This window comes from Nannobrachium achirus (assembly GCF_963921795.1).
Source record: "Nannobrachium achirus genome assembly, chromosome: 15".
In the NCBI taxonomy this organism is placed as follows: domain Eukaryota; kingdom Metazoa; phylum Chordata; class Actinopteri; order Myctophiformes; family Myctophidae; genus Nannobrachium; species Nannobrachium achirus.
In genome coordinates this window covers 35,000,581-35,013,940 of record NC_137822.1, presented here as the reverse complement: position 1 = coordinate 35,013,940, position 13,360 = coordinate 35,000,581, and the positions used below count along the sequence as shown (strand labels likewise).

The 13,360-nt window shown below is 41.6% G+C and overlaps 1 protein-coding gene across 1 annotated transcript; it reads right to left on the bottom strand.

Annotated features, from left to right (window-relative positions):
• Window positions 1-629: 629 nt before the first annotated feature.
• On the bottom strand, window positions 630-13,146 carry ark2n (arkadia (rnf111) N-terminal like PKA signaling regulator 2n). The gene is made up of 4 exons (XM_080743040.1): window positions 13,021-13,146; window positions 8,835-9,737; window positions 2,166-2,277; window positions 630-916 (listed from the first exon to the last, which is right to left on the bottom strand). Exons 2-4 carry the CDS (start codon window positions 9,670-9,672, stop codon window positions 718-720), a joined length of 1,149 nt encoding a protein of 382 aa, XP_080599166.1. The 5' UTR covers window positions 9,673-9,737; window positions 13,021-13,146; the 3' UTR covers window positions 630-717.
• Window positions 13,147-13,360: the final 214 nt, after the last annotated feature.

Here is a 13,360-nt window from a genome sequence, read left to right as displayed (position 1 = left end):
GGCTTTGATATACAAGATTGTTCAACAACAGCAGGTTGACAACAAAACAAAACAGCACTCTTGAACAGGACCATTCCGCCACTCGAGCCGCAAACCCGAGGGGAGGATTTCCACCGTCACGAAGAACAGACCAGGTTTGGAGGTCGGGAGGAGGGGTGTCACAAGGGGGGGCTGGGGAGTGGGACTGAGTTACTAGGGCCCAAGGTGGAGGGGCCTTAATTATTTGATACTTTAGCTATTGAAAAATAGCAGATATATAAGCTCACCGTGCTGTGAGCTTGTAGATCTGCTATTTTTGAAAAGTCTTGAAAATGTGTGCGAATCTTTGAAAATATGTATTTTTTTAAGCGAACATTTGTAACTCTAACTTTGCTTATGGGGGGTCCCTGGAACGAAATATTTTGAGATGGGTGTCCGTGGTCAAATACATATCATTTTGGGGGTCCTTCACATGAAAAGGTTTGAGCACCACTGACATAGAAAACAAACAAAAAAAATAAAATACTTAAAAGACTTGCACACATTTTCAAGATTTTTCTGAAAAAAGCAGATATACAAGCTCGCAGCGTGGCACTCGGTGCCGCGCTGTGAGCTTGTATATTCTGCTATTTTTCAATAGTTAAAGCACAAAACAACGCAGTGAATCCTTGTACCCCCAGGGCCCAGAATTTGGTGCGACACCCCTGGGAGGGAGGCGTGGGGATGGTACAAGTTTACTCAGAGCAGGTATTTGTGTCCGGCGTCCTCGTCCAGGGTGAGGTCGACCACCTCGGGAGGGGACACCCAGTTTGGCTGAGGTGAAATGCTAGTCCAGAGCTGTGGCCCAGGCTGCTGCCTCGTGCTGTTCAGCGGCTCTGCAGAGTTGGCCTTCCAGGAGGACAGACTCTTGATGACTCCGCCACAAGGATGGGCACAACTGCACAACACATTCAAGTGTTCAGTGTTAATTTTGTTGACTAAAGACTAAAAGACTACAAGATTTTGATGTTTTGTCGATAAGACTACCGGTAGACTAGACTAAAACAATTTCAGAAGACTAAGACTATTATTTGTGTTATTCAAAAGACTAAGACACTGGTATGTAACTGCAATGAAATTAAAGCCAAATACTTATCTTTTATGTATGGTTTAGTTTGACCAAGTAACAGGCAGTAGAAGACAATGACTTATTAGTTATTAGTTATGTGGTTACATTTAGCCCAAAAGACAAAGACTAAAAGACTTTGACTAAGCCCAAAAGACCAAGACTAAGACTAAAATATGTTGACTAAGACTAGACTAAAAAAAAAATCATAAGACTAAGACAGGACTATAACTAAATGGTGTCTTATTCAAAAGACTAAATCAAAATTTGCTGAAAAAATGAACACTGGTTTAGTTCACCACGTCTTAAGCCCTCTATTCTTAGACAATAGGACGACATGTGTTGCAACGGTACAGTACCGCTTTTCACAACACTCTACACCAAATGTATTTGCCAAAATTAGACAACCTACAAGCTCACAATGTGTCACAATGGACAGGACGCGTTCTGAGCTTGTAGATCTGTTGTTTTGAATACCTGGCCATTTAAGATTTAAGTACAAATATGGTTAGTTATTCTCATCTGGTGGTGTGCATATAGCAGACAGTACATAATACAGTATTTTCTGGACTATAAGGCGCACCTGACTATAAGGCGCACTGTCAATGAATGGTCTATTTTCAAACTGTTTTCATATATAAGGCGCACCTGACTATAAGGCGCACATAATAGACGCTACCGTTGCGTTATGCATCCAACAGATGGAGCTGTGCTAAAGGGAATGTCAATGTCAATGAATGATCCATATATAAGGCGCACTGGACTATAAGGCGCACTGTAGTTTTTTGAGAAAATTAAAGGCTTTTAAGTGCGCCTTATAGTCCGGAAAATACGGGTATATATATTTCTTTTAAAGGCTGTTACTTGGTTTCAAGCAATGTTTTCTATTCATTAACACAGATTTCAACCAGACGTCTCAACTTCAGGCATGAAATTATAGGTGAACATTTTCAAACAAGGTTAACACAACTAAAAGGTCAATTAAAGTTCCGCAACTAGAATCACAACCAAAACTTGGGTTTAGCACATATTTGGAAGACAATAATTGTCATAGGAAAAAGGTGGAAGAGACCATCTTTACCGTGTGTTTTCCTGCACTCCTACTATTTCCACTTCACTATCTGAGGAGGCAACGTTAATGGGGCCCTTGTGCTGAGAACTCTCCCTGTGGGACAGCTCTGCCTCCATGTGGCCTGAAACACACAGAGGAAAAACAATCACACACTTTCAATAGGACCGGGAGCCACGGAGAGCCACAGGTGTTCGCCGACACAAAAGACAAAAGCAAGTGCTTTGACACAGACAGGGAGGACAAATCGGTTAAATGGATTTCTGGACTATTTCCATGGCCGACTGGATTGGGTGGAGTTTAACGCTCAACAAATGACTAGTAAATACATTCGTTCACAAAGTCAACTTCATCAATTTCCTGTGCTGAAGCAGAGCTGGAAAAATGGTCGGTGCTAAAAAAGCAAGACAGCCAAGAACGGGAAGATAAGACAGGAGACAGTACTTCAAAAAGACGTCTTGCTGAGATTGGTAAAAGGCTGAAAGTCAGAACCTTTTCCCCCCACATGGTATGTTGCATATTGGTGACACCGAGAGTCTAAAACTGTCTGGTCTTCATTCAGAGGAGTGGATATTTTCAGTTGGATACACCGGGTTTGTAACTGACCTGAGAAAGTGCTCCTCAGAGCTCTTATACACCCAGAGTGAGCGGCCATATCCTGGTCTCTGTGTGTTTTTAGCTCATGCTTTATCACCGTGGCGCGGACAGTCTCCATACTCATACTCTCCTGGTTAGAATCAGTGTCAGAAATATCATAGTGACCCACTACTGGAGGCCCGTCTGCAGAAAACAAAGAAAACACTTGTTCATAACAATTATTCAGATGATGCCCGGCGAGGATTAGGATTGAGTTTGGAATAGACAGCCACGGTACAGTGTTCCAGTCTAAAAGAAATAAGACTATTCCATCTACAATAGTCTAAGGCTAAGCTGACAGCCCTGACAAAAGTATTAATCCAAATGCAAAAATTATGTACTATGCACTTATTGCAAATTTGGTAATTTGCTGTGTTGCAAACATCAAGGATTGCCAAATACTTCAACCATAAATGAAGACAAATGAAAAGTATGTAGTGATTCATAGGAGATGTGTTGACACTGAAGTTGATTTTTTATTCTATTTTACTAACCCTTAGTGCAGTAATGATAGGCCCTATACATTTGTGCGTGCAAGATTAGCAAATATTAACCACTTTAAACATGGCACCCCTATTTTGGGCATGTTATTATAGGCGGAAATGGTCGATAATTGGTTGTGTGTGTGCATGGCTTCTATAATGAACTAAAACATGCTGCAACAATTATTTTCGGTCTTTGTTTATTGCCCTTAAAATAATAAGCCATTCACAAAAACTACAACCAGGATGCAAAACCTCATATTCTGTGATGCCGAATAAAAGCAAAAAACTGTAACTAAAAACCAAAAACTGAGCCAAAAGAATGATTCCCTGCAGGAGAGTCAAAAGGTGTTGGGACACAGCACCACAAAACATTCACCAGCATCACCAGAACAAACTTGGCATTTATAAATGCAAAGCACTAGCAATGTAGACACTGGAGATGAAAAGGACCAATATAAAGTAAACCAGTCTAATCTCTTTGGTAAACACTAGACTGTCCTCAATTATGACACTGTTGAGTCACAGAGCCATTTGTACGGTGTCTGTGTGTGCTAACCTGTTCAGACAACTTATTGGGTCTACTTAAAACAAAATGGCAAATTCATCGTCATGTTCCAAAATCAAAGCAATATGAAAAGAGATTTAAAACAAAACCATAAAACCAAGAGAAACTAGATGAGAAAATGACATTACAGTTCTATCAACATTGCCAATGTTGTGTTCTTGCTCATAAAAACAAAAATGTATATTTGGTCTTGAACATTCTCAAAACAAATGTACATAACCACGTGAGGAATCACATGCAACAGGAAGGACAATACTTGGATGCACTCAGTCGAAATAATCGTAGAACTAATTGGCACAAGCCTACAAATACACATACATAAAATGCAACATTAATATGCTAACTAAATCGATAGGATTAGGCTGGGGGATCTCTTCAGTGTCCGTGATGATTAGGTAGTGTTTTTTGGAGTGTGAAGTTAACAGGCCTGTGACGCCATGGTCGTCTGTGTCTTGCAAAGTGTTTGGAAAAGAGGATCGAAGAGGAGAACATTCATAGTTCATCCAAAAGACCACAGGATGTGAACCCGGGAAGGACACTTCACCGTCAGCAGGATCAGTCCATTCTAGAGATTTTGGAAATCTGTAAACGTTGCCATGCAGCTGTATCAAATGCAGTAGATCTCCTAGTTTAACCACTTGCAGCCCTACATTGACTTTTCATTTATTTATGAGAAACTAGTCGATCTACAAGTAGATCTAGGTTGTAGATCTGCAATCGCCGGGTGTGGGGCGTATTGAAAAACCAACGCCAGGCTTAGGAGTGGTAAACATAGAGAGAACTACTAAAGTACAAACTGAAAAGAGAGGGAAAAAAAGGCAGCATTTTGGTAGAAACAGGCCAACCTGGCAGAAAGAATACCAGTGCATGTAAACCTAAACAGGGTGATATATGGATATTAGAGATTTGAGGCTATTCATATTGCAGCCATATACCTACAATGAAAGACCACATACCATATTCAAAGCTCATTGTCTATACATAGGCTAGTAAAAACAAACGTTGGGAGTCATTTCTCCCTCACTAGTTTCAGTTATTACTGCACAAGGGCAGTTTGGCAGCAAAGATGAACTAAAAACAACAATGTAAAAAGAAAAAAGAAAAAAGGTAAATCTAGTCTTCACTCCCTACAAAATACATTCTTAAAACAAATGTGAAAATGTGTGTTTGTTAGTCTATTGCATTAATAATATATTATAGGCAAATCATTTTTTTCTTTTGTTTGTTAGTAAAGCTACGCAACCAAAGCATCGGTTGCTAAGTTGAAAAAAGTTCTAGATCGATTATGAGAAAAGTGCAGGCCCAGTTCAAAGGGCCTGGATGCTAACAAACTGCCTTGAACTTGAACTTAAAAAGAGAAAAAGGTTATCATTCCCAGCATGAATTCAAGATGACAAGGCACATGCTATCTATGAAACAGCAGCCCCCAACCTACAGTATTAGCACTTTAATAATGGCTGCCTGGTCTGTAATGCACATTCTGTATAACTTACATTAATTTCAACTGTGTGTGTCTGTGTCTGCGTGTGTACGAGAAGGTGAACGTGAGAAGGAAAGATAGAGAGAAGGCTAGTAAACAAGAAAACTCTTAGAATAGGCCATACGACAAAGAAATAAAACAAGAGCCCTGACTTAAATCCAACATAGCCTATAAGCCTGTCTGTTTTATCAACGGTAAACAGGATTCTACATTAAATCCAGGAAGTCTTTTAGGCTGAACAGCACCCCAGAGGGCCAGGCCAGTTATCCATGTCAGATCTCACAGTGATTCATTGCCAGCAGATGTCCAGGCTTTCAGGTCCTGTAGTGTACAGCATGCAGAAAGAAGCCTCTCCGTTTCAACAGCCTATTAGGCCCACTTGCATGTATTGGTGAACGTTCAGTTTAATCGTCCTCAAACTCTTCATATAACTGACTCTTTTAGCAACAGTATGCAACTTGACTGAGCCATAATAATGGCTGCAAAGGTGTGGACCTTTTTTAAGTCATCTAAAAAAGGAGTCCAGATGGTGTGACATACATGGCAAAAATCTAAACATTCAAGACACCAGGGTCAGGAACTCCCAGGTTCCCATTTGGAGTGACCGCTTCAGGTAGGATGTTGTTGTTCATAGGGGCGGGCGTGAGGTTCATGTTCTCTCGGGTCAACATGTACGCGGCCATGGTCTCCGCCGACTCCGACGAGGGTAGAAAGGAACTGGGAGGGGAAGGACGAGCCCTCCGGCCACGGCGGTGCAGACCGTCCAGTGCGTCGCTCGAGTGTTTGGACGAATCGTCGTCGTCCGAGTCGAGGCGCGTGAGCTTCTCCATCCAGACGCGGAAGCGCTCCTCGGTCTGCCGTTGCATCACAGCGAAACGCGTCATGGCCTCCTCCAAAACACTGCCGATGCTGTTTCTGTCCCACGAGCCGCTGTCCAACAGACCATGAATCTGTGCACCCACTCTGGATCTCTCCGTTGCACGTCTGAAGCCAGCTTTAAAGACATTGAGGCCAAGCCATAAGAAAATACAGTAGGACTTTTCATGCTTCGGAGGTGGACTTTTTTTGTTTTGTTTTAGAAAGAAAATGACTTGTTTTTGGTTACGTGCAGATCGTCTTTCATGCTAATGATGGACTACACGTCATGCGGTCTGTGTGCAGGATGAAGAAATGGTTGATAACTTTTCTACACAAGCCCCATAATAGTAGATAGATGAGTGATTTGTTTGCTCATGTTTGGATCATGTGTTAAGTGATGAAACTGAAGAAGACAGGCAAATAACGCAGATGATTTAAAGTATAAACCTCCAAAATCTAAATGTGTTAGCTGCAAAATGTCATCAGTTAGAAAAACAAATAAGTTGGTTAAATATGAACTGACACAGGCTACCAGCAACTAATGATGACTAATGTCTATGGTGGGACATAAAATAAACAAACTCATTAATGCAACAATGTAGTATTATTACTTAGACAGCCTATAATGTGTCTATAAAACTAAATCGGTAGTTTAGCTTAGTTCCCAGTTTGCCACAATGATGGCAAATGAAACAGGCAACCAAACTCTGTTAAGACAATGTTGAGAGAGACGTTTCAATGTTAAAAGACGAGCAATTTGAGACATTGCTGGACTGGTACTACGGAGACCGTTCAACTGAACCAAATGCTTCATTAAAACTAAAAGCAAAGCCCAAGACTGAGCCTCTGCTTTGGATCTGGAAGAAAGTGTCACACCAACAACAAATCGGGGCTTTGGGGATTAGGCCCGTTCGAAACCCACCATTACACAGGACACTGGACAGCAGTTGAATTCCATTCCATACATATAGCCGGGATTGACAAGTTATGCAGACCTATTTGGTGTACTGAAAAAAGACGGCTACTTCGACCAAACTCCTCTCTGTTAGAAAAAGTAATATAATCTTCCAAATACAAATGTATCGATCATATTCATGGCATATTTTCGCACCAATAATTATTAACTTTGATTCTCAGATACACAACTTGGCGACTACATGTGTTACTCAGAATAATACCAGTGAAAAGTAGCATCACTCGCAACAAGTCAGACTAACCACTAACATAACATGGCATAGGCCTATTCAGAGCAAAAAACCTAATAAAAATGGCTCACTCCTGGACGCACAGAAATAGCAACAGAGGTTAGCCTATAAATGAACCAATTTAGGACATTTAACTTTAAGTTGAATAAAGTCCCTAGATTTCCACAGCATGCAAACATACATCTAGACAGAGACGGAACACTCACTACTACACAATGCTCTTCAACATGTAAATGTGTAAATATACCCATGGCAATGGTGAATGAAGACAAATCATGAATGAGAACATAAATACTCAGGTGAAACAATAATAAGCAAACAAACAAGCAAAACAGCACCTGTATTGATTTGTAATTACAATGTGCAGACACGATAAGCTATGTGAACAATGTGATTAGGATTTCCTAAAAAAAACAATTAGGTCTCAATCTGAAGCATCAAGCATGTTAAACAACTTTAAACCTGGTGTTTCCTTTTTGAAAATTCCTAAAAATAGCTTTTATACTCAATCGTATACCAGTGTCGGGTGACAAAAATAGCTGATCTGCAAGCTCACAACAAGAACCTGAACCAAAAAAAGAAATCTGTAACGTTTATGTGTTCCAATTGTTAACCTTTTAATATTTAAAAAGAATAGTCATTCTACAAGCTCCCAACTCATTGAGACATTGTGAGCTTGTAGTTCTGCCATTTTTTAAATGTCTTGAATAGGACGTGGTTAAATAAAATAAAGTTCAGATATGTGTATTTTATATTTATATAAATATTGACTATTTTAAAAAGCCCTCTGAACCAATGACGAGATATGACAGATTTATTTTTTATTTCATTTAATCCAACGATCACGCTGGTGTTCATCTGCTCAACCGGAAATGAAAAAAACTGCTCTGCATTGGGTCCCATGTTAGATTTAGCAGGAAAACGCCCATTTCTCTGTTTCCTGTCCCGCAGTATAAACATGGCAACTAGTTAGCTTGTATTGGATGGATTAATGTGCCGTCTTTTTTCACAAACGCCGTGACGCATGGTGCATGTGGATCGTGCACGATCTTACTGGATTTACTTGAGATGGATATGCGGTGACTACTTTTAAAAGGTAAGAAAAACGGAAAACAATAACCGGGATATAATGAGCAGTTTGTTTAAATATTCCGGTAGTAAATTAGTTCAGGTTCTTTTCATATATTCAAGTTTAATATATACTTAACACAGTAACTGCCGTTTTCAACCGTTGATTGCAAAACAGACTTAAAGTCGGGATAGAACGTTTCCTACTGTAAAACTCAAATTCCCATAATCCTTCGGGAGATGTAGTCATCAAAATTGGGATCGGACCCAAGAAGAAAGTCAGTCTGGTTCTAATAATCACAGCTCTTTTCCATCAGCTATTTTTGCCACACGACAGAGATCAAGTGGTTGCTGTACTCAAAAATGACAGTCCTAATGCGTTACCTGGTATGTCTGTGTTGATTGTCTTGCCCCCTCCCGAGGTCTCGTCGTCGTCATCGTCGGAGGTGCTGGTGCTGGAGTCGCACGTGAGTTCGCTGTCACTCGTACTGCTGTCCTGCAGCAGGTTGTACTTCTTCCGCGCTGCCGCCTCGCGTTTCTGTCTCAACAGACGCATGCGTTCTTTGTGCTTCTGGCTCCGATGGCCCTTCACTTTGGACAACTTGCCGTTGGTTTGCTTTTCTTGCCCTCCAACCACCGATGACGCCGTGGAGGGCTGGCAGCGGTTTTTCTTCGCCGCCATCGCGTTGGCGGGCATTTCACTCTCTGATCTCGATCTCCTGGATTTTCTGCCCCCTGCGACCACCGCAGACGTTTGCCCTCCCGTCGCCTGCCCAGGATCAGCGCCGGCTTCCATGTTGGCTGCTTCCCCTGCTCCTCCTACCTGAGGAACGGACCTTTCTTCCCCTGAGGAGAGCGTGTCCGAGTCAGCCAGGTGGCCGCTGGAGGAGGGGGACACCATGCAGGCATTGGAGGAGTCACTCTCATAAACGTGGCGGGAGACGGGCCTGTCGCTCCCTGTGGAAGCGTGCTGAGACTCAGGGGAGTCTCTGTGCAGCTCCTTCATGAGGCACGGCATGGAGAGGAGTCCAGGCTCGGGGCTGACATCTCCTTCCTTCTCCCTCGGCGGTGAGCTGGTAGTGGGCGTGGTCTCCGTCTTGAGCGAGTCCTCCTGCTCCCCCTTGACGGAGGCAGTGACTGGCTCTGCGTCAACAGGGCACTCTGGCAGGCTTTCAGCGTCCAAGAACTCCTCTGTTGTCTTCTCCGAGTCGGCCATCTTCATGCTAGTTCAGCCCGGAGCCCCGAGGTCCAAATGACATGGACCGAAGTCCCTGGACAGGAACTCACCTGGTGGGAGGAAGAAAAGAAAAAACTTTAGTCACACTCTAGGGCAGGGGTCCTCCAACGTTTTCAGGCCAAGGACCCCTTAAGAAGGGACCCCCACAACCTTTTCATAGATTCCCTAGTTTCATTGTTTGACAGCACAATCATCAGTGTATTTTAGATTCATGTCAATTTGTGTTTTCAGATATTTAACCACTTTAGCAGTCATCATTACCTAATAGACTTGACCTTTCACTCTGTACTTGGTCTGCTCTTTTCCCCCTCTATATACCCAACCACTTTGCCAAAAATAGCTGATCTACGAGCTTGTAGATCTGCTATTTTTGGCTACAGTTCTCAGAATATGGACACTAGGGTTCAAGTTGTTAATATAAAAAGGATTGGAAGATTTGGAGGACCCCCTGTACTAACTCTGAGGACCCCCTGTTCAAGACCCCTGCTCTAGGCCTGGGCAATTAAAATGAACTAATCAAAATGACTTAATCTTACTTGTGTAGGTTAATTTCTCTTTTCTTCTTCAGTTTTCTATTCTTATAAATCAAATAATTAACAATACATTTTTAATATGTATATTTTTATAATCAACTTTATCAATTAGGTTGATTAACCACTCAACTCTTGTTATACTTTATTGTACGTACATTGGTGACTACTGTAACTGTACTAATGTAATAGGCGATCTACAAGTGAGCTTGTTAATCTGCCATTTTCCCCTTTTTTGTAAGAATCATTCATAATCGATTAATTGAAGCAAAACCTAACAAAAAATAATAGTGCTATTGATGTCATATTCCCCAGCCCAGTCACTGATTGCTATCCAAGTTTCTATGGTTAACATGTATGTACTGTACAGCAGATCATTCTTAATTCCCCATAACGTTGCAGCTAACAGCCAAAAACACGTAGGCCTTTTAAACTGGCAGAATCTGACATGGGCACTAAATACCAATACAACAGATTATAAAATACAAGTTACCCAATAATGAAGTCACTTAATCCCTTATCAGACTATGTACTGGACCAAACTAAATTGTTCTCATTATCTTACCGCATGTCATCATTTTCTGTGGGTGGGTGATGATTTGGTTGAAATCTGATACTAATTTTAACTGTATAAATTCTGTAATTACATAGAAATTATTAAAGCACACAATCTACTATCTCTTACAACTGGCTAATTTACATACATGTTAGTGAATGTCTGCTGTTCCATCTTCGTATGAACTACCTTTGAATCTATGCTAAAATACATTAATGTCATCAAAAGATTGGAGGAGCCATATCAAATTTATAATACATGTATATACATTTGTTGTGTCATCTAAATGATGGTGGGGGTAATATTATTTTCACAATATGGTCTCATTAAATTTGAGTATGCGGAAACAAATTCCTTCACATGTTTAACGTTTATTAATCAGAGCTGGTACCACTACAGGTTAGTGGGCATACATTCATCTATCTCAGTGGTTCTCAGACTTGGGGTCGGGACCCAGAAGTGGGGTCCCCAAATTATTTTGTGGGGTCCCCAGATGATTAGCTTAATGTATCCCTCCCCCCCCCCCCCCCCCCCCCCCATTTAACGGTAAACAAACCAACACACAGTATAAGTGTATACAGGGTGTCTGCACATTTATGAAGTAAAAATGTAAGGACTTTCAAGACCGTTTTAATACCAAACTGGCCAAACTGTCAAATATTAAGTAAGCAAGAGGTGAACATTGTGAAAATAGCAGATCTACATGCTCACAACACCTCGCACTGGCGTTGTGAGCATGTAGATCTGCCAGTTTCACAATATTTATCTGTGGAACCCAGTCACATTAAATGTAACACCTACAATTCCAAGTGCTTGTCAGGGTGGGGGTCCCCAGTGCAAATATGTTTATTTTGGGGGTCACAGCCCACTAAGCACGCCGTCTAAAAGTGGTCTAATAGTGGTATAGATTTGAACGTTTTTTTGTCTAGACGAAAAGACGACTAATAGACGTCTAAATATAGACGGTCTGCATTTAGACGACTATTAGACGTCTATTAGTCGTCTCGTTTAAGTTTAGACAACAAAAAAACTTTCAAATCTATACCACTATTAGACCACTTTTAGACGGCGTGCTTAGTGGGAGCCTAAAAAGCTTTGAGAACCCCTGATTTATGTCATGATAGTTCTTAAGCCAAAAGTTCAGACAGTGGGGTCGGCCTGAAAAGGTTGAGAACCCCTGCCCCAGGGGACCTTAACTTAAGCTGAAGGAGTTCCCATGGGGTCCACACCCAGCTAAATGATTGATATTTGCATTACAGTATTTTAAAGTGTAGACTGGGGTTCCAGAGTGAGATAGAACATTGTATGAAATGGGGGCCCTGTGGTCTTTAATGCAGTGGTTTTCAACCAGGGGTCCTTGAGGGGGTTCCAGGGGGTCCCCAGCTAAATGGTGGAGAGTTGGTGGTAACCAAATGGACCCTTGTTAGATCTTTAACTCTCGAGTGTGTGTTTTACACTCAAGACTTAATAGTTACAACAAGTCGTCTGTCTACACGATTAGAGAATGTAGAAGAACTGTTATTTTGAGCGACATTTTGCCTGATCAAGTCTCCCATATGGTACCACATCAACACAGCATGGAATCGTGGGCAAATTCTCATGCAACAATAACATATTCAAAGTGTTGGGTCTGAGAGGCTAAATCTCATCAAATGGTGGTCCGTGGCTCAAATGACCAATAAGTAAAATGGACCATGATATGAAAAAGGTTAAGACCACTGGCCTAATGATACAGTGTTTCTTAAAAGTGGATTCCAAGGACTCTGTGGGTTCCTTTATGACAGCATACAAATGGAACCAATTTGTACGCTGTCAGAGTAAAGGGAGACCTTGAAATGTAAAGGTTTGAGAAACACTGTCCTAATGCATATCAAACCGCAGTGCCAGAGGGGTCGTTGAAATAAAAAAAAGGGTTGAGTAAGAATCCCTGCACCACCAATGCTTTCTCTTATGTAGCAGAGCCGGGATTAGTTTAGTTAGGTTTGCACCAGACCACCATGACTAGAATAATTTTGTAACATAATTAAGCTGCGTACGTTGTGGAAATGTGCTTTGGTCCACATAAAATACAAAATATACCACCAGCCCAACGCTAGAAGCAGCAGATAGATAGATAATGCTGCGCAGTAGCCACAAGCTAACACCTACCAACAACGCTAGGGAGAGCGGCAGCACATTCGCCAACGCAACGTTATTAGCATTAAGAGAACATCGGCTAAAAGCTAACAGCTAGTTAGGATAACTTACCAGGGTGTTTACTATACAGTCGTTTCCCGTGCGGCCCACTTCTTTGTTGACATCATCGTCCTCAATTTGTAACATTAAAAAACAATGTTGAACTAAACTAAAAACCCTGTTTAATTTTGGAACTTGGGGTTGGGGGGGGGGGGGGGAACAACGTGAACCGCTGTGTGAGTGAGCCTGAGCTCACCGCCTAGCTTAGCTCGCAGGCTAACTGTGTTTATTATAAAATGTCCTCATCACTTTCTCGTTGTCGTTTGCACAAAAAGTTAAAACGTCACAGGCGATACTTCCGGGCGTGGGGAAAAAAGCAAGCGCCCCTTGCGGGGGGGAATAAATACTGCAG